We start from the raw sequence: 18,971 nt of genomic DNA on the forward strand, positions 1-18,971 counted from the left end.
TCTTGTGTGGAAGCTCCTGGCTAAGTTCACCTAATAATAAGAATCAGCATAATAAGCACTATGAAATAAAATAAAATGAAATACAATAAAATGAGATGTGCAGATATACATTCTATTATTATTCATGGTGTTTTTTCTTTGGTACCTTTAATAAAAGGTTTCTCTCTGACCTTAGTGCGTTTCCAGTTTATTTTATTTCATGTCTTCACTGAAACATCTGTCCTCATATTTCCTCTCATTTAGCTCATATGCTGCTAACCTGCTAGCATTGGGTACGAGCTAACGGCTAACAGCATGCCTGCAATAACCGCTGCAGCTAAATGAAGTCACGTTAGTGTGTTTGTTTATTTTCCTGTTTAATTGTTTGTTTGTTTTTATTGGTTTATTGGTTTGTTTGTCTGTTGAGCTAAATGACAACAAGCTGTGTGAGCGCCAGTGAAACGTCAAGCTAGCATGCTACACAAACAGCAGATATCTGAAAGAAAAACAGTAAAACGAGACATGTTTAAACACTCACGTATGAACCGCATTAAGACATCTCCCTCCCCCGAGGCTCAGTGGACGCACCCGGATACAAACGCTGTTTTCTGGGAAGAATCGGAACGGGTCGCTGCTGCTGCTTCTCCGGAGCTGCGAACTACTTCCTGGTATCACTACGCACCGCCTACAACTAGGAATCCTGACCAATCAGATGTGTTCTCCGGGTGAATGACAGCAGGTCGGACCAATCAGTCGCTGCTGCTTCTCAGGAGCAGCTACTTCCTGGTATCACTACGCACCACCCACAACAAGGACCATTGACCAATCAGATGTGTCCTCGGTGTGAATGACAGGATGAGGAACCGATCACAGAAAAGCTGATATATAGAAATAAATATTTATTCATCACCAACTGGATATAAAGCATGAAGAGAACAGGTTTATTAACAGGAATTAAAACAAACGGAACAAATAAAATATAAATATAAAAATAATATAACAATAATGTTAAGAGTTCAAAGTGTCGTCCAGGTCAAGATTTATCCAAACACACCGAAAGGAAATAAACTGGACTTAATCTATTTATTGATTTATACATAAAACATATCCAAAAAGTCTCTTTGTTTCCTTTGAGCTGCTCCTGAGAAAGACTCCAGTCGTGACTTCATCTTCTTCTTTTTGTTTATGTGGTGTTTGAACTGGGTTTAAAGGACGTGTCTGTGTTCGTGTCCCTGGGTGTGATGTGAGTCCGGGTCTGGAGGTCTACAGGGAGCCTCCTCCAGGACGTCCCTGAACCTGAGGAAGCGGTGGAGAGGCGAGGGCACGTGGAGCTGCTGGACCACGCTGGTCCTGATCAGGAGGTCTGACCCCAGCGTCGCTCTGACCTGCAGCCGGCAGAGGTGGGACAGACGAGGGACGGCGTCTGGACCAGGAGGACACAAGAAGAAGGAGAGGACAGGCTCAGTGTTTGACGCACACATCCCACCCACAGCTGAGAACCAGGGGCCGTACCAAAGTGTGGACGTGGTCTCCAGGTGTTTTCAGAGCGCCGTCGATCCAGAACCCGTCTCAGAGCCGGGGCCAGAGTGGACCAGTTGACAAACTCCAGCAGGAAGTTCAGGACCTCGCTGTCCGCCTGGTCCAACCTAGAGGGGACACAGAGAGGACACAGAGACGCTGGTGAGGAGCTCTGATGGTGGACCGGTCTGTGGCTGGACCAGAACCTCACATGTGGGGCTGCAGCAGCAGCGACGGCTCCAGTCCAGCCTCCAGGAGCACAGGAAGCCAGGAGGCAGCAGACTGGACCTGGTCCAGGGCCACACACAGGAGCCCCCGGACTTCCTGCAGCCTCAGCGCCGTCCTCCCTTCACGCTGAGTCCGGGGACCATCGCTGGACAAGGCCCCGGGTCCCGGGATCCATCTGTGGTCCAGAATCAGCTGCAGCAGCTCCGTCTTATCAGGGCCCACAACACGGAGCCATTCCTCCTCAGTCAGACGGGCTCCTGCTGCCAACAGCAACGACACCGAGTCCCTGAAACCGGTTTGAAACAGACCCTTCAGTCCAGATGGTCTGGAGCACTAACGAGGAGCAGGGTCCTAGACTGAGCACTAACGAGGAGCAGGGTACTAGACTGGACTGAGGACTAACGAGGAGCAGGGTCCCAGACTGAGGACTAACGAGGAGCAGGGTCCTAGACTGAGGACTAACGAGGAGCAGGGTCCTAGACTGAGCACTAACGAGGAGCAGGATCCCAGACTGAGCACTAACGAGGAGCAGGGTCCCAGACTGAGCACTAACGAGGAGCAGGGTCCTAGACTGAGCACTAACGAGGAGCAGGGTCCCAGACTGAGCACTAACGAGGAGCAGGGTCCTAGACTGAGCACTAACGAGGAGCAGGGTCCCAGACTGAGGACTAACGAGGAGCAGGGTCCCAGACTGGACTGAGCACTAACGAGGAGCAGGGTACTAGACTGAGGACTAACGAGGAGCAGGGTCCTAGACTGAGGACTAACGAGGAGCAGGGTCCCAGACTGAGGACTAACGAGGAGCAGGGTCCCAGACTGGACTGAGCACTAACGAGGAGCAGGGTACTAGACTGAGGACTAACGAGGAGCAGGGTCCTAGACTGAGGACTAACGATAAATTAGATTCATTAGAAAAGAGTCAGTGGTGTTTATCATTTATTTTATATTTAGTTATTATTATTTTAACTGAGCTGCTATAGAGGAGACAGAGACAGGGACAGAGACAGAGACAGGGACAGAGACAGAGACAGGGACAGGGACAGAGACAGAGACAGACAGAGACAGGGACAGGGACAGGGACAGAGACAGAGACAGAGACAGAGACAGTGTGGACCTGGAGGGTTTGCTGGGGGGCTGGCTCAGGGCCAGGGACAGAGACAGATACAGAGACAGAGACAGAGACAGAGACAGAGACAAAGACAGGGACAGAGACAGTGTGGACCTGGAGGGTTTGCTGGGGGGCTGGCTCAGGGCCAGGGACAGGGGGGAGCTGAAGCCCAGGCTGGAGGTGCAGTCTTGGGCATCGGGGCTGAATCCGTCCCCCAGGAGCGTCTCCACACTCAGGGTCTGAGCGCTGTGGACGGCCACGTACAGAGGACTCACCATGTCCTCCCCCCGGTCACAATGTCTATCTGTGACGGCAACGAGCCGGCGGAGGATGCTGGACAAGACAGAGAGACACGTTAGAGACAGAGAGACATGTTAGAGACATGTTAGAGACATGTTAGAGACAGACTTTATTGATCTCGGGACCTGAGGACAGGCATTCTAGGTTGATCCTGAACTGATGGGAGACCAGGTCCCGGACGGTCCTGCTCGTCCCCCTTACCCGACGTGTCCAAACTGTGCGGCGGAGTGGACGGCCAGCTGAGGCCACTCCAGGCTGCAGACGGTGTTGGGATCAGCTCCGTGGTCCAACAGGACGTCCACGCAGGCCCGATGTCCTTCCTGAGACGCTATGAGCAGAGGAGACGCCAGGTCAGCGGCCTGGGAGTTCACGTCAGCTCCTGAGGACACGGAGGACACATTTAACACAGAGGACACATCTGGACATGAGGACATGAGGAAGAAAGCAGCCGTCCCACCGGCGTCCACCAGGATCTCCAGACACTCTGTCCGTCCATACTGAGCCGCCACAAACAGAGGAGACATCCTGTGGTCGTCCACAGCCTCCAGGTCACTGACCCCCACCAGGACCCTCACCATGTCCCCCAGGCCCTGGGACAGACATGTGACATGTTAGAGACAAAGACGGAGACAGTGTCTTACCCTGAAGACAGCCTGGTGGAGACATGTTAGAGACGGAGGCAGTGTCTTACCTTGTAGACAGCCTGGTGGAGACATGTCCAGCAGGACGCTGTGTGGACTCTGTTGACTTCAGCTCCTTCTCTGACCAGGAAGTCCACCACGGCCTGATGTCCACTGTCCACAGCTGAGACAAGACACAGATACAAACACTGAAAATATTTATTTATATAGTTATTTATGTTTATTAATATAGTATTAATAAATATAAATAACTAGTATAGTTACTATAAGTAGATAGCAACGCAGTATGTATTTATTTATATACTGGACATTATATTAATTTATTTACTTTATATTTAATTATATTTATTTATATAGTTATTTATTTTATATTTATTTATATTTATTTATATAGTTATTTATGTATCTATTTATATACTGGACATTCAGTTTATTTATTCCAGTTGTTGCTGACAGCGTCTTGTTGTGTCATGTCTGAGGACATAAGGACATGAGGACATGTCTCTGTACCTGCATACAGAGGACAGGACAGGTCATTGGTCAGCTGGTTCATGTCGGTCCCAGCGTCCAGGAGGAGACGGAGGACGTCCAGGTGTCCTCGCTGGGCCGCCAGGTAAAACGCAGACTCCCCCTCATGAGTCAAAGAGTTGACCAAGACAGAGAGACGGCGAGACGAACGGGCTGGGGACAGACATAGAGGACAACCGTCAACCAGAGGGGACAGACACAGAGGACAGCCGTCAACCAGAGGGGAAAGATAGAGGGGACAGTCTGAGGGGACAGTGGTCATACAGAGGGGACAGACAGAGGGGACAGACAGAGAGGACAGTCCTGTCCCTCACCCCGGACGGCGGACAGGATGTCCCGGACACAGTCCTGTCTTCCAGCTGCAGCGGCCTCATGCAGCGCCGTCCAGCCGCGGTTGTCCCTTGTCTCCGGGCTACATCCTGTCCTCAGGAGCCGCCGGAGCCGCTTCCTGGATCCGGACCGAGCCGCGGAGGACAAACCGGAGACGGAGTCGCTGTAGCACTCGGTGAAGTCCATGAGACCTTATTATTACCGGGGGAGGTCGCGTTCAAAATACGTTTTAGCGGGAGTCGCAGTTTTATGACGTCACACCACAACAGGAGCTCCGTCGCGGCTCCGACAGAGAATCTGGAGATTAAACGGTTCAACTGTCGATTGTCAAACACGAGGACACACAACGTGAAGGTGAGACCGGTTTAATGCGGGGGACTAAGACCACAACATCTACACAACATCTACACAACGTCTACACAACACCTACACAGTGATAAAGACACACACACACTCACAGCTTTACTTCTGAGCATCAAGTTACACAGAGAGATTCTCATAACAAATACACAACTACACAACTAGTCTGAAGACATAGATCCACTCCACGCTACACACACACACACACACACACACACACACACACACACACACACACAGCCAGACACTACACAGGTACACAACCAGACACGGGTTTAAGGGATTCCCCTGTCTCCTGTCTCCTAGGTAACGGTGGACTCTCCTGTCTCCTGCCTGTCTCCTGTCTCTCCTGTCTGTCCTGTCTCCTAGGTAACGGTGGACTCTCCTGTCTCCTAGGTAACGGCATCATGGTGGAGGTGGGGAGTGGACCAGGGTGGGTGTGTGATGGGGGACAACTGAGTGACATCCTGCATCCTGTCCAGGACAGAGTGGACGTCAGTGAGCTCGAGGAGACCAGGTGAGGACGCCCCCCCCCCCCCACCCCCACAGGTGAAGTCATGTGACTGAGTTCTACTAAGACTTCCTTGGTCCTGGTTCCAGCACAGATCCGGTTCTACTGAGACAGGTGGACCAGACGTGTCCCTGCGTCCTGACACTGCGCTGTCCCCCCCACTCCTCCATCAGCCGCCTGGTCCTCCTCAGCCAGGCCCCCACCATGGAGGTCTACGACCACACGGGCCAGTACTGTGGGACGGTGAGGGGGGACAGGACGGGGGACAGGACGGGGGACCACGGAGACCACACACACAGGTAGAAACCACCACACACACACACAGGTTGTTGGTGTTGTTGTTGTTGTTGTTGTTGTTGTTGTGTTATTGTTGTTTTTGTTGTGGTTGTGATTGTTGTGATGTTGTTGTTGTAGTTGTGATTGTTGTTTGTTGTGGTTGTTGTTTGTTGTTGTTGTTATGTTGTTGTTCTTTGTGTTGTTGTGTGTTGGTTGTGTTGTGTGATTGTTGTTGTGTTGTTGTTGTTGTGGTTGTGTTGACGTAGTGTCCCTGTGTCCCAGTCCAGAGGGACGTCCTTTCTATGAGAAGCAGCTGGTCCTGAGACATCCGTCCTCGTCCTGTGAGGTGAAGGTGAGGCTGAGACCGTGGACGTACTGTTGTCTGTCCACATCTGTCTCATTGTCCCCTGTCTCCGTGTCCAGCTGCTGTCTCTCGCCGGTAGGACCAGGGTGTTGCTGAGTCGAGTTGTTGTCGGTGTCCAGTCCTGTCCCGTGTCTCAGGGTCCCGGCATTGACATGGGACAGGTCCAGAGTCTGGTGGAAGACATGGGGACCAGTCTGTCCCCGGGGGCCCAGAACCTGATGGACATGGTCCAGTTCCAGCAGAAGGTGGAGTAGGACTCCATGTCTGTCTGTCATTCTAGAGGACATCTCCTCTCTGTGTCTCCTCTCTGTGTCTCCTCTCCGTGTGTCCTCTCTGTGTCTCCTCTCCGTGTGTCCTCTCAGTGTGTCCTCTCAGTGTGTCCTCTCTGTGTCTGTCCAGAACCAGACGTCCTCTCTGGAAGGTTTCCTGCCTCTGCTGATGGGAGCTGGAGCTGCACTGAGCAGAGGACGGTCGTCTTGTCCTCATCCTCCAGCTGATCGTCCTCCAGCTGATCGTCCTCCAGCTGATTGTCCTCCAGTCTCCATGGTATCAGCTCCATCTATTAACTCAAACTGGAAGTTCATCATTAGCTCGTTCACAGCATTAGCCGCTAGCCTTTAGCCACTAGCTGTTAGCCGCTAGCTGTTAGCCGCTAGCCTTTAGCCACTAGCCGTTAGCTGGTGTTTGACAGATGTTTGATGAATGTCGGTGTCTCCAGTCTCCAGAGGAGGACACGTCCTCGTCCCCTGCCGTCCCCAGTGAGGACATCACATCTCAGCACGGTGGCCCCATAAGCTCCGCCCACCTGTCCGGCATGATGTCACAACTCCTGAGCTCCACCCACCAGGCGCAGCTACTGCCCATGCTCCAGAGCGTCTGTGGTCAGGTGACCCAGCTGAGACTGGACGAGGCCCAGAAGAAGGACAACGAGTCCTGGTGAGTTCTGGTTTGGTCCTGGTCTGGTCCTGGTCTGGTCCTGGTCTGGTCTGGTCCTGGTCTGGTCCTGGTCCTGGTCCTGGTCCTGGTCCTGGTCTGGTCCTGGTCTGGTCTGGTCCTGGTCTGGTCTTGTCCTGGTCTGGTAGTGTACACTTGTAGGGAGGTAGGGGGACGGTGTAGGACAGTATCGGGGGTCTCAGACTGGAGACATTGTCAGGACAGAGGAGGAGGAGGTTCTGTCCTGGTCCTGGTTCTGTTGTGTCCCAGGAACAAAGAGTCTTTATGTGATGAACAAAGCTGTGACTGTCTGACGCCTCCTCAACATCAGCTGATCAGAGTCACAGCGAGTCCACATCCAGAGACGTCCTCAGTGCGTCCTCTGGTCCCCGGTACGTCCTCTGGTCCCCGATACGTCCTCTGGTCCCCGGTGCGTCCACTGGTCCCTGGTACGTCCTCTGGTCCCCGGTACGTCCACTGGTCCCTGGTACGTCCTCTGGTCCCCGGTACGTCCACTCATTCATTCTTTAAATTCTACACTGAGGAGACACTGAGGACAGACTCTGTCTCTGAGGGGACAGGTTGGCCTGCCGTGGTGTTTGTCTCCCCCTGCTGGACTCTGGAGTGATTACCTTGTAGATCTGGACCCTGTAGATCTGGACCCCGTAGATCTGGACCCCATAGATCTGGACCCTGAGGAGCTGGACGCTGTCCCTGGTCTCTAACCTCGGGTCTAGTTCATAGTTCATGGTTTAACAGCCTGAACGTGGACCAGGTCTCTGTAGACCAGCTAACTTCAGATGTTACAGAGGACATAGCTATATGCTAAATGCTAAATGCTATATGCTAAATGCTAAAGGTCAGAGGTCAATAGCTTGATGGAACTATTGAAGTACAGACAGACAGAGACAGACAGGTGGACAGACAGACAGGTGGACAGACAGGTGGACAGGTGGACAGACAGACAGGTGGACAGACAGGTGGACAGACAGACAGACAGACAGACAGGTGGACAGACAGACAGGTGGACAGACAGGTGGACAGGCAGGTGGATGACGCTTTGACTGTTGCAGGGATCTGGTCTGGATGGAGCGGCGTCTGGAGGAGATGGAGCGGAGGCTGAAGGAGCACATGGACCGACGCCTGGACGCCCTGGAGCACAAGCTGGAGCAGGTCCTGCTGAGGTCCCTGAACCACGGGGTGGACCACGGAGCAGGAGCAGGAGGAGGAGGAGGAGGAGGAGGAGCAGGAGCAGGAGGAGGAGGAGGAGCAGGAGGAGCAGGAGGAGCCTCTGAAGAACCACAGACAGACTAACTGTCAACCTCAGAGACATGAAGACCAGACTGGTTCTGATCCCAGAGAAGAACAGAAACATGTAACAGACCTGCAGTGACTGATTAACTGATTAATGACCCACATCTGGTCCTGGTCCTGGTCCTGGTCCTGGTCCTGATCCTGGTCCAGACTCTGTGGACTGTAACTGTCACTAATGACTGATGATCAGTAATTTCATTGATTAACTAACGTCCTCAGAGATCTGGTACCAGACCAATAACCAGCAAACTGTCTCACGCTGGTCCTTGTGCTGGTCCAGCCTCTGATCCAGGTGCTGGTCCAGGTGCTGGTCCAGAGTCTAGTCCAGATTCTGGTCCAGGTGCTGGTCCAGAGTCTGATCCAGAGTCTGGTCCAGGTTCTGGTCCAGGTGCTGGTCCACACTCTGTGGACTGTAACTGCTGCTAACTGTAACTGGTCTGTCCTTATGAAACTTTTAATAAACTTGTTAAAGTTCTGGTCCCTGTTCCCCCGGTTACCGGGGACAGTGTCTCTGGTAACCGTGGCGACCAGTGGCGGTTCAGTTCAGGTTCTGTTCAGAGACTGATCCATGAACTGGATGCTCAGAGGTGACGGACGTGTCCAGTTTATTAGGTACACTAGTGTTCAAACTAAAATAAAAATAAAAATGTGAAATGTGAGCGTTGTTGTATTTTTATTGTGGTTTATTTTCCTGTTTGTCTCTGACCTCGATCACGTCTCAGAGATAAAGACACGTCTTTTAAAAATAACTTTATTTCCTTTTGAAAACATGAAAACAAACCGAGTTAGAAAACATGGAAAGAATACGGTAAATAGTGGGACAGCGTCCACAGGGGGAGGACAGCGTCCACAGGAGGAGGACAGTGTCCACAGGAGGAGGACAGCGTCCACAGGGGGAGGACAGCGTCCACAGGAGGAGGACAGCGTCCACAGGGGCAGGACACCCACTGGTTCTTCAGAGAGTTCATGATTGGCTGAAAAACACAGAGCCAGCTCTGGATTGGCTGAGAGGTGAGTGGGGGGCGTGGCCTCAGAGGGGTCAAGGGTCGATGTCCTCGGGGACGATGGTGAGGAGGACGTCCTCGTTGCCTCGTCTCACCACCGTTCGCAGCGTCTCGTCACGTTTTATGGCGGCGCTGACGTCGCTGGCTGAGCCGACTCTCTCTCCGTTGATGCTGATGATCACGTCACTCTCCTTCAGACCGGCCCTGGGGACACGGGACAGAGGACACAAGCTCTTCACTCTGTCCAACACAGGACAACACACGTCCACTAAATCTCACCTATATCACCTCAAAGGTCTATAAATGTCCAAACTCTGTCTGATCTTAGCTGTTGGTCCAGATCTGGATTTAACATAAACATGTGGACGTCAACTGAGAGACGGAGGAGGACCCAGAGGACTGGACCCCCAGAGACGGAGGAGGACCCAGAGGACCGGACCCCCAGAGACAAAGGAGGACCCAGAGGACCAGACCCCCAGAGACGGAGGAGGACCCAGAACCGGAGGACCAGACCCCCAGAGATGGAGGAGGACCCAGAACCAGAGGACTGGACCTCCAGAGACAAAGGAGGACCCAGAGGACCAGTCCTCCAGAGACGGAGGAGGGGACACTTACGCCTCGGCTGGAGTCCTGGGAATCACCTCGATGACGTACGCTCCTGAGGTGACGTCTGGGAAGTCTGCCTGTCTCTCCTTCAGCTCGTTAGCCAGCCTGAGGACAGAGGAGGACGGAGGAGGACAGAGGAGGACAGAGGAGGACGGAGGAGGACAGAGGGGGACAGACAGTGCTACATTCATTCTGCTATCAGGGACACTGTACGTCACTCAGACTAAAAACATAAAAAACAAAAGTCTGAATCTGGATCTGAATGTGCACAGTGAGAACAAACTTTATTCTTTATTTATTTATTCAAACTGAATCAGTGTTAGATGTGAACCAGATGTGAACTAGATGTGAACCGGATGTGAACTAGATGTGAACCAGATGTGAACCAGATGTGGTGAATTGAGTGTAAACGTCGTCATCCTCAGTCGTGACCTCAGATCCACGACCAGACGAGCTGTGAATGTTTAAATGTTTAAACTCACGTCGGAGTCAGACTCATCATCCTCACGCCGATGTATTTCTTCTTCTGGGACGTTTTACCTGAAAGACGCCGGGACAGATTGAAGCCTTTAACATCCTGATCACGGATGAATTTAATTGAATCTAATCTGGTTAAAGGCGGATTTAACCTCTGGCCTGTCGGTCATGTGACTCCGCCAGGAACTGACGGATCTTATCTGATGGGATGGCGAAGGAGATTCCAGCCGTCACCTTCAGGGTGTTGATGCCGATGACCTCACCGTCCTGAAGGAGAACCAGAGGTAGTTACAGAGACAGAGGACAGAGGACAGGGGACAGGGGACAGGAGGCTGCTGTCTCCGCCACTCACCAGGTTGACTAATGGTCCTCCTGAGTTGCCGTACTGCAGACACACAAAAAGATAAACAACCAGATCAGTCACATGATCAATCAGCTGGCGGATCAGCTGGAGGCTCAGACTCACGTTGATGATGGCGTCCGTCTGGATGTAGTCCATGTCAGAGTTGCGTAGCCCCAGTTCCTTCCCTCCCCTCTGGGTGGTGCTGACGATGCCGGTGGTGACGGTGTTCTGCAGAGAGAAGGGGCTCCCTATGGCCACCACAAACTCACCGGGACGGAGGTCAGAGGAGCGGCCCAGGAGGAGGACAGGGAGCTTCATCTGACAGAACCAGGGACAGAACCAGGACCAGGATCAGAACCAGGACCAGGATCAGGACCAGAATAAAGTTTACTGGCACATAAAAGCTATTTGACTCTGGTCACTTTAGACAATTTAAATTCTGACAGACAGAGGGACAGAGGGACAGAGTTACTAATGTCCTTTTGATTCCTTCAGGCTGATGCAGTGTTTGCCAGAGACCAGGGACCAGAGACCAGAGACCAGGGACCAGGGACCAGAGACCAGGGGCCAGAGACCAGGGACCAGGGACCAGAGACCAGGGTCCAGGGACCAGGGACCCTGGACCAGAGACCCGAGACCAGGGGCCAGGGACCAGGGACCAGGGACCAGGGACCAGAGACCAGGGACCAGAGACCAGGGACCTACAGAGAGACCAGGGGAGACCAGAGGACCAGGGACCAGAGACCAGAGACCAGGGACCAGGGACCAGGGACCAGGGGCCAGAGACCAGAGACCAGAGACCAGGGACCAGGGACCAGAGACCAGGGACCAGGGGCCAGGGAAGAATGGATCAGAAGCCAGGGATCCACAGACAGCAGGACGCAGACCCAGGAGGGACGGGACCAGGAAGGACAGGAGAGAGGTGAAGAGTGGACACGGACACGCCGAGACCACCGGACAGAGACCGAGACAGGACCCAGGGCACTGTACAGGGAAGGGCCAGTGACCAGGAGACGATAAGCCAGGAGACCAGGATGCCATGAGACATGGACAGGCCAGAGACAGGGGCCGTGGCCAGGGACCAGGACCAGGGACCAAGACCTGGATAAGAACATGACCAGAGAGACCAGGACAGGGAGGACAGGGCCAGGGCCAGGGACAGGACGGGGAGGGACAGGGGGGACCAGGAAGATGGATGAGCCCAGTGCTGGTTGGACAGAGGCAGCAGCTGTCAGTTTAGACAGGGCGCTGCGAGGTGTAGTGAAGGGAGGAGTAGAGAGCTGAAGATGGGACGTCTAACAAAGCTGGTGAACATCTGGAACCAGGACTATAAGACAGGACTTGAATGTGGGACGCGGCATGATAGGTGAGACATGACGAGACGAGAGAGTGGCAAGTGCGCTCAGAAAAGAACTGACCCGTAGCGAGAGGAGGAGAGAGGAGGAGGAGGAGAGGAGGAGGGGGGAGGACAGGAGGAGGGGGAGAGGAGGGAGGAGGAGGGGGGAGGGGAGGAGGAGGGAGGAGGGGGGGGGAGAGGGGAGGGGAGGAGGGGAGGGAGAGGAGGGGGGAGGGGGGGAGAGAGGGGGAGGGAGAGAGGAGGAGGAAGGAAGGAGGAGAAGGGGAGGAGAGAGGAGGAGGAGAGGGAGAGGAGGAGGGGGAGAAGAGAGGGGGAGGAGCTGTTTTGATGTGAAGAGACGTTTCCAGATGATGAAGACGTAACATTTTCAATGTGAAACCACAGGAATGTTGGACACATCAGGACATGAAGACACTCAACAATAACAAGAGTCAGAGGGAGGAGACAGAAGGAGAACCAACGTTTAAGGAGGAGGAGGAGCTGAGGAGGTCTCATGTAACGAGGGGAGAGGTGATGAAAGGACGTGAAGCTGGAACTGACCTCCACTCTCACCCTGTCATCAGCTCTTTGCTTCACTCTGTCATTTCTGGGGACATGATGTCATCCATCCACATCAGCTCCTCACAGAAACGCTTTGGACAGAGTGGACAGACTGGACAGACTGGACAGAGTGGACAGACCGTCCTGAGTGGACTGAAGTGTGTCTCTAAGTGTCTCCTGAGTCCCTCTGTCCTTCAGACGTCCTGACCCGTCCATAATCTGCTCACAGTGAATCACTCCAGCTGCTCCTCTCTGCACATGCTCAGAACGTGGTTAGCCACAGCTAGCATTAGCTAGCATTAACCAAGGAGGCTATAAATGAAATCCATGCAGCTCCTGACGATCAGATTTAAATTTACTGTAGATTCATATTAAGAGACTGGACCTGTGATCTGACTCTTTCATCTTTTCATCTGAGGAGAAGTTTGGCTTCAGTCCAGATCACGAGGACGTCCAACAAAGACGACGACATGAAGACGACACAAGCTCTGATCAAACCTCCGATAATTCAGCAACAAGCAGCCGCACGTCTGCACCGGGAACTGGAAAAACAGCTAACGGCTGGAAGACCGACTGACCCTGAACACACCATGACACATCTGAACACTGGCTTCAGCGTTTGACTAAATGAGTAAAATCTCTTTGTAATGAACTAGAAGATGATGGGACTGATGAACCGACTCATTCTCTGGGAACCACATTTAAACCTGGAGACTTTAATCTTTTATTTCTTTGAACCGAAACGTCTCTTAGAGGCCGTGAGAGTCAACGAGGAACTGATGTTTGTGTTTTATTAAAACAGTTCAGAGCTTTTTAAAGTTTTAAAGTTCAGCTGGACTTCGTTTCCCAGAATCCAACGTCTGTTTTCTCTTATTCTAAATGTTTATAGAGTCACTCGGTTCAGAAACATGTCGGGAAACGTCCTCTGTCCAGGTTTCTGACTCGTCTAGTTGTCTCTGGACCAGAACAACAAGCCTCATGAGTCATTGTGTTATTCTGTTCCCGGAGCTAAAATTAAAACCAGACTGTCAGGAAAAAGGAATAAATTCCTGGATTCAGTTTGTTTTGGAAAATAAAAACAAGGAGGAAAAGAAACTGGTTCTCTGTGTGAGAATGTAGAGACAGAGAGTTACACCAACACTGAAACGCATCATTTACTCAGATTTGACAGAAAGTAGAAGATTCTGGATGATGAGGTTGTTGGTTCAATCCCCACTGTGTCCATAGCTCAGATGAGCAAACATCTAAAACCTTAATCCACCTTAATGTTTCTGTTTGGGTGAACGAGTAAAACGACAGCATGTCATAGGTTTAACTTCCTTCAGAACATTTCTCCATAAAAATGATTCAAAACATCAACACATTTTCACACTAAAGGTCCTGAAAGTCGACAAAGAACAAAATTAAGGTTTAAACGACGGCTGATCAGGGTCTAATCTGATCCCATTCAGATCAGAACCAGCTGAGTTGTGAGATGTTGGTGGTTTCCTCTCATCAGCTGATGCTCCAACATTTCTACTGGATGAAGGTCAGGACTTTGACTTGTTCCTAAACATTCATCTGGTTCTTCTGGAGAACCACTGGTGTTCTTGGGCTCCTTGTCTTCCTCCATGACCCAGTTTCTCTTCACATTCAGCTCATGGACTCATGTCCTGACATTTTCTTTCAGAGTTCACTGGTAGAATTCACAGTTCATTGGTCCATCAATGATGAGCAGATGCAGCAGAACAGGCCCAAACCAGGACATTAGCGCCCCCATGTGTCATGGAGGGATGAGGTTCTGATGCTGGAATGCAGTGTTGGTTCATCTCCAAACATTTAAACCAAACTATTCTACTCTGGTCTCATCTGTCCACTAAACATTGTCCCACATGTTCTTTGTGGACAGAGAGCAGTGTCTTTGGTTGTTGAGTGGATTCATCAACATGAACATCAGCCAATGTGAGAGAGGCCTTTAGCTGCTTAGAAGTTCCCCTGGGTTCCTCTGGTTCCTCTCCCACTATGATGGAGTGATGTTTGTTGGTGGACCACTCCTGTGGAGGGGAACAGTCGTCTTCAATCTGTCTGACTCTCTGTGGATTATTTGTGGCTTCCAGACTCTTTACAGATGGTTGTGGAACCTTTTCCAGCCTGATGAGCAACAACAACTCTTTTTCTGAGCTCCTCACAAAGCTCCTTTGATCTGTTGTCATCACACACTTCAACACAAACATGAGACAAATCCCTGATTCATAGAAATTGAACCAGGACCTGAGTCTCATCACATTCATGGAAACACGTCTGAGGAGCTTCTCTCTGATCTGAACATTGGCTCATTTCAGTGTAACATTTCTGTTTCATGTGTTTATTGGTTTCTCTTTGTCGACTTTCAGGATGTTTTGAATGCTTTTTGTGTAGAATGTGAACTTTAAGTGTGTAGAAGCTGAATTGATTTGAGAGGATGGATGAAGACCTGATCCTGGACTCAAACTCACCGGAGCGTCGATCTTGATCAGAGCGATGTCGGCCTTCTCGTCCACGTCTGTGATCTTGGCGTCGAATGTGGCTCCGCTCTTCAGCTCCACCTGGAGGAGACAGACCAAGGTCACCCTCATCCTCACCCTCATCCTCACCCTCATCCTCACCCTCGTGTTCTTTAAGTATAAAGACGACAGATTTAACTCGTTCACCTTCACTCTGTGTTTGTTGGCCACCACATGAGCGTTGGTGACGATGAGTCCGTCCTCAGACACAACAAAACCTGAACCACTGGCGACGGCTACCTCCCTCTTAGAGAATATCATCCTGAGAGCAGATAGGAGGACAGGGAGGACAGATAGGAGGACAGGGAGGACATAGATTATGTCTGGGTTGACGAGGACCTGGAGGACAGTGTGGAGGTGTCTCTTACTTCCTGTACAGCTCGATGTGGACGACAGCAGGAGCGATCTTCTCCACCACATCAGCAATGAAGTTGTACTTGTAGCGAAGACTGTCAGGGTGTTGGTTCTGCTGACCTGGGGACGAGGACAGAGGACAGTTAAAGACGTCTCATCCTTTGGGACAGACGCTTATGAAACACAGGAAGTGAATCCAGAGGTGCTGCAACATCTGTTCATCCATTCACGTTCTCATAATACAAAATGACATTATGTGTTTTTTTACGGATGAATATTCCAGATATAAATGGACACGTATGAATGTGATGAATCCACTGAGTAACTGAACCTTGGTTCTGTTATTTATTTTCTTACCTTACTTATCTTACTTATTTATTTACCACCGTCTGAATCATCTGTTTGTAAAATATTAATTTCCCAGTAGAACAGATGTTTTCTACCGTCACATCGTAGGAACCAGAGAGAGACTGAATGTTGCTCTGATCCCTCCTCAGACCTCAGACTGTCTGGAGACACTCGGAATCAGCTGATTCATCCACATACTTCAGATTCTCAGAGATAAACCACCCGATAACGCTCTGGTCTCAACTCGTCCTCCGGCCTCGAAAAACAAACACTTTTCATGTTTGTGATGTTTCAATAAAACCTTGATCCAGTCACATTCTCTGTATCTGCAGCTGAGAACAGAGCGAAACCTGCAGCTTTAACCAAACCAACCAGACCGGTCTCATCAGAACTCTGCTCCCTGGACTTAAACAGTCTTTCATTTATTCCACTGAAAGGTTTTTTTTATATGTAGTGTTGTATATCCTCCCGAGCTCCTGTTTGCTTTGCATTTTTATTTCTCTGAGGTATTTAAGATTAGTAGGAACTTAGTAGGAGTATAAAAATAAGAGGACGTAGTTTCTGAAAATGTCCTCATATGTGGACACGGGGATTATTTTGCTGTCTATTACAATAAAGTTGCCAAAGTGCAACAATCTCAGTCTGAATGAACTGATGCTTGGTCGCAGGCTTTTATCTGTGTCTGTGCACTATTTGTTGTTGTTTGCTTGTTTTGTTTTTTGTATGTTCAGTTATTCAGTTATGGTATTAGGTTAATTACAGTTTGTTTTACCTGCCGATGGGACTCAGGATGGCCGTACGGCTATAATCTCTCACATATACGTGTAAACATTCATTAATTAACCAACTAATCGATCAATCAATCAACCCCTCAAACAACTTCATGATAATTAGCAACAGTCTTTTGACAAAATTTGTTAAATTAAATCTTTGCGTTGTATCAAACTAGTAAAGTAAATAATCATAAACAAGTTTCAATCATAGAATTTAATGAGGTTTTGTCCCTCGTCCACTTTAGTCTCGTGATCGGCTGCAGAATGAATCGTGTTTGCTGCCACTAGGTGGCGCACTATAGTGTCCACTTACTTATGAGGATAACAGGTCTAATGAAGCAACTTAACGTCCCGTATGAGGACGCAGGGTCTCTGGTCTTATCTGAGGACTACGGATGGAAATGAGCTCGGAGCTAAACAGATTTAATGTGAACTGTCCTCAGCAAACAAAGAAAGAGATGGATAAATGGAGTTTATTTGGAGCGAGGCCGGACGTGGAGGTTTCGCTGTGTGCAGGTTTTCTGTGCCAGCTGCTGAGCTCTGAAGGACTGAATGGACTCAGTCAGAGTCCGACTGCAGCTGTGGGCTCAGATTCAGCTGAGACAGAGAAACGTCTCTGACCTGCGACCACATCCAAGAAAAACGCTGAGACGGCTGAAACCAGCAATGACCCTCTGGATGTTTACACCATGAATATTACAAACCAGAAATAAACGTGGCCCTGGCCACTTCATTAGCTACAAAACTGAAACCAGTCGTCATGTAGCCTCCAGGGCCTCGGACTGAGGCGTCTCCACAGGAGGAACCAGAGCCGACTTCCTGAGCCTGAGCTCCTTCCGCCTCCGTCACGTTCAGGAGGTTTCAGGAGACTCAACACACTGATCCTAAAGGTCAGTGACACGGCTGTGAGGAGGAGCTGGACTCCCTGTCAGTCTGAGGAGAACCTGAGGAGAACCTGAGGAGAACCTGAGGAGAGCTTCAATGCACCAGAGAACTCCACTGATTATATCCACATCACTTTACTCTGTCACTCTACAGCAACAACACCCTTTCCTTGAAGGATGAGTAAAGTCTTCTCATTCTGGTTCTGGTTCTGGTTCAGCTTTAGTTTCTAGTAACCGACAGAGGTGTTGATTTGTGTAAAATATGGATCATCTCCTCAAATTCCTGTAGTTTAAGTCCATCCTCCAGGTCAGTCTCCACCTTCCTGGTTCTCCATCAACTCCACATTATTAGATGAGAGCGTCTCCACTCGTGTACCTAATAAAGTGGAGCTTTACCTTTTATTCCAGCCCGACTCTTTATTTGTTGGTTTTCTATGATTTCCTGGATGAATTCTGGCCCACGTCGCCTCAGCTCTCTGTAGATGCGTGTTCCTAATGTTTTGTCGTGGGAGTGGTTCCTGGCTGCAGCTGCGTCCAGATCTAATGACTTCCTGTTTTTCATTCCTGCAGCTCCACAAAGAGTTACGTCACCGTGCTGCACTGTTTGTTGACGCTGTCTCCAGGTCCGTCCACGAGGACGAGTCTGGACACGGACCAACCGGCCGGGTCACGACCCCATGACCCACAAACAGGTCAGAGTGACTCCTCACCCTCACCCTCCTCCCCCTCCTCACCCTCCTCACCCTCCTCACCCTCCTCACCCTCACCCTCACCCTCCCCCTCCTCACCCTCCTCACCCTCACCCTCACCCTCCCCCTCCTCACCCTCCTCACCCTCACCCTCACCCTCCCCCTCCTCACCCTCCTCACCCTCACCCTCACCCTCCCCTCCCCCTCCTCACCCTCCTCACCCTCACCCTCACCCTCCCCCTCCTCACCCTCCTCACCCTCCTCACCCTCACCCTCACCCTCCCCCTCCTCACCCTCCTCACCCTCCTCACCCTCACCCTCACCCTCCCCCTCCTCACCCTCCTCACCGTCCTCATCCTCACCTCTGGTCACATGATCGAAGAGAAGCAGAAGAAATGACTGTTCACAGCTGTGTGTGTGTGTGTGTGTGTGTGTGTGTGTGTGTGTGTGTGTGTGTGTGTGTGTGTGTTTTATCCCTCCTACATCTGAGTTGTCCTCTACTGTCCATAGTTGTGTCTCTCACGTTGTACTGGAAAATAAACTCTACATTAGAGTTGATCCAAGGACCAGACAAGAGATAGAACAGAGACCCAGAGAGTCTGGTTCTCTCAGGACCAGGTTTATCTCAGGACCAGGTTTATCTCAGGACCAGGTTTATCTCAGGACCAGGTTTATCTCAGGTCC

The 18,971-nt window shown here is 50.9% G+C and overlaps 3 protein-coding genes across 7 annotated transcripts in view; 1 reads left to right on the forward strand and 2 right to left on the reverse strand.

The window, feature by feature from the left end:
• Window positions 1-893: 893 nt before the first annotated feature.
• Window positions 894-4,967, reverse strand: asb3 (ankyrin repeat and SOCS box containing 3). 2 transcript variants are annotated; one of them, XM_047608828.1, is made up of 9 exons: window positions 4,617-4,967; window positions 4,285-4,455; window positions 3,825-3,937; window positions 3,591-3,723; window positions 3,335-3,512; window positions 2,948-3,166; window positions 1,709-2,011; window positions 1,492-1,625; window positions 894-1,402 (listed from the first exon to the last, which is right to left on the reverse strand). In XM_047608828.1, the coding sequence occupies exons 1-9, from the start codon at window positions 4,816-4,818 to the stop codon at window positions 1,185-1,187; spliced, it is 1,671 nt and encodes a 556-aa protein (XP_047464784.1). In that variant the 5' UTR covers window positions 4,819-4,967; the 3' UTR covers window positions 894-1,184. The 2 variants fall into 2 exon arrangements, with proteins under 2 accessions (XP_047464784.1, XP_047464783.1); XM_047608827.1 differs by having other exon boundaries at window positions 3,335-3,723.
• c16h10orf88 (chromosome 16 C10orf88 homolog) lies at window positions 4,870-9,049 on the forward strand. 3 transcript variants are annotated; one of them, XM_047608831.1, is made up of 8 exons: window positions 4,870-4,986; window positions 5,362-5,509; window positions 5,593-5,802; window positions 6,062-6,131; window positions 6,203-6,388; window positions 6,543-6,689; window positions 6,862-7,079; window positions 8,150-9,049. In XM_047608831.1, exons 2-8 carry the CDS (start codon window positions 5,400-5,402, stop codon window positions 8,388-8,390), a joined length of 1,182 nt encoding a protein of 393 aa, XP_047464787.1. In that variant the 5' UTR covers window positions 4,870-4,986; window positions 5,362-5,399; the 3' UTR covers window positions 8,391-9,049. The 3 variants fall into 3 exon arrangements, with proteins under 3 accessions (XP_047464787.1, XP_047464789.1, XP_047464788.1); XM_047608833.1 differs by having other exon boundaries at window positions 4,875-4,986; window positions 6,062-6,125; XM_047608832.1 differs by having other exon boundaries at window positions 4,891-4,986; window positions 5,389-5,509.
• A 78-nt stretch (window positions 9,050-9,127) lies between these two features.
• htra1b (HtrA serine peptidase 1b) overlaps window positions 9,128-18,971 on the reverse strand; it is a 12,943-nt gene continuing 3,099 nt past the window's right edge. Inside the window, exons 2-10 of one of the 2 annotated variants that reach the window (XM_047608830.1) lie at window positions 15,608-15,713; window positions 15,387-15,501; window positions 15,192-15,281; window positions 10,944-11,138; window positions 10,830-10,862; window positions 10,630-10,744; window positions 10,483-10,540; window positions 10,010-10,105; window positions 9,128-9,598 (exon numbers count right to left, since the gene is read on the reverse strand). In XM_047608830.1, the coding sequence (XP_047464786.1) occupies window positions 9,430-9,598; window positions 10,010-10,105; window positions 10,483-10,540; window positions 10,630-10,744; window positions 10,830-10,862; window positions 10,944-11,138; window positions 15,192-15,281; window positions 15,387-15,501; window positions 15,608-15,713 (977 nt within the window). In that variant the 3' untranslated portion in view covers window positions 9,128-9,429. Of the gene's footprint in view, window positions 9,599-10,009; window positions 10,106-10,482; window positions 10,541-10,629; window positions 10,745-10,829; window positions 11,139-15,191; window positions 15,282-15,386; window positions 15,502-15,607; window positions 15,714-18,971 lie in introns of both variants that reach the window. The other variant, XM_047608829.1, reaches the window with a different exon arrangement.

The sequence above is a fragment of the Mugil cephalus genome, chromosome 16 (genome assembly GCF_022458985.1).
Source record: "Mugil cephalus isolate CIBA_MC_2020 chromosome 16, CIBA_Mcephalus_1.1, whole genome shotgun sequence".
Taxonomy (NCBI): Eukaryota; Metazoa; Chordata; class Actinopteri; order Mugiliformes; family Mugilidae; genus Mugil; species Mugil cephalus.

Excerpts from the sequence above, each read along its gene's own strand:
- c16h10orf88 (XM_047608831.1), top strand. The coding sequence starts at position 5,400 with ATGGTGGAGGTGGGGAGTGGACCAGGGTGGGTGTGTGATGGGGGACAA. Across the intron at positions 5,803-6,061 it reads CACGGAGACCACACACACAG|TCCAGAGGGACGTCCTTTCT; the intron begins GTAGAAACCACC and ends CCTGTGTCCCAG. Across the intron at positions 6,690-6,861 it reads ATTGTCCTCCAGTCTCCATG|TCTCCAGAGGAGGACACGTC; the intron begins GTATCAGCTCCA and ends CGGTGTCTCCAG.
- asb3 (XM_047608827.1), bottom strand. The coding sequence starts at position 4,818 with ATGGACTTCACCGAGTGCTACAGCGACTCCGTCTCCGGTTTGTCCTCC. Across the intron at positions 4,456-4,616 it reads CATCCTGTCCGCCGTCCGGG|CCCGTTCGTCTCGCCGTCTC; the intron begins GTGAGGGACAGG and ends GTCTGTCCCCAG. Across the intron at positions 3,938-4,284 it reads GTCCTGTCCTCTGTATGCAG|CTGTGGACAGTGGACATCAG; the intron begins GTACAGAGACAT and ends GTCTTGTCTCAG.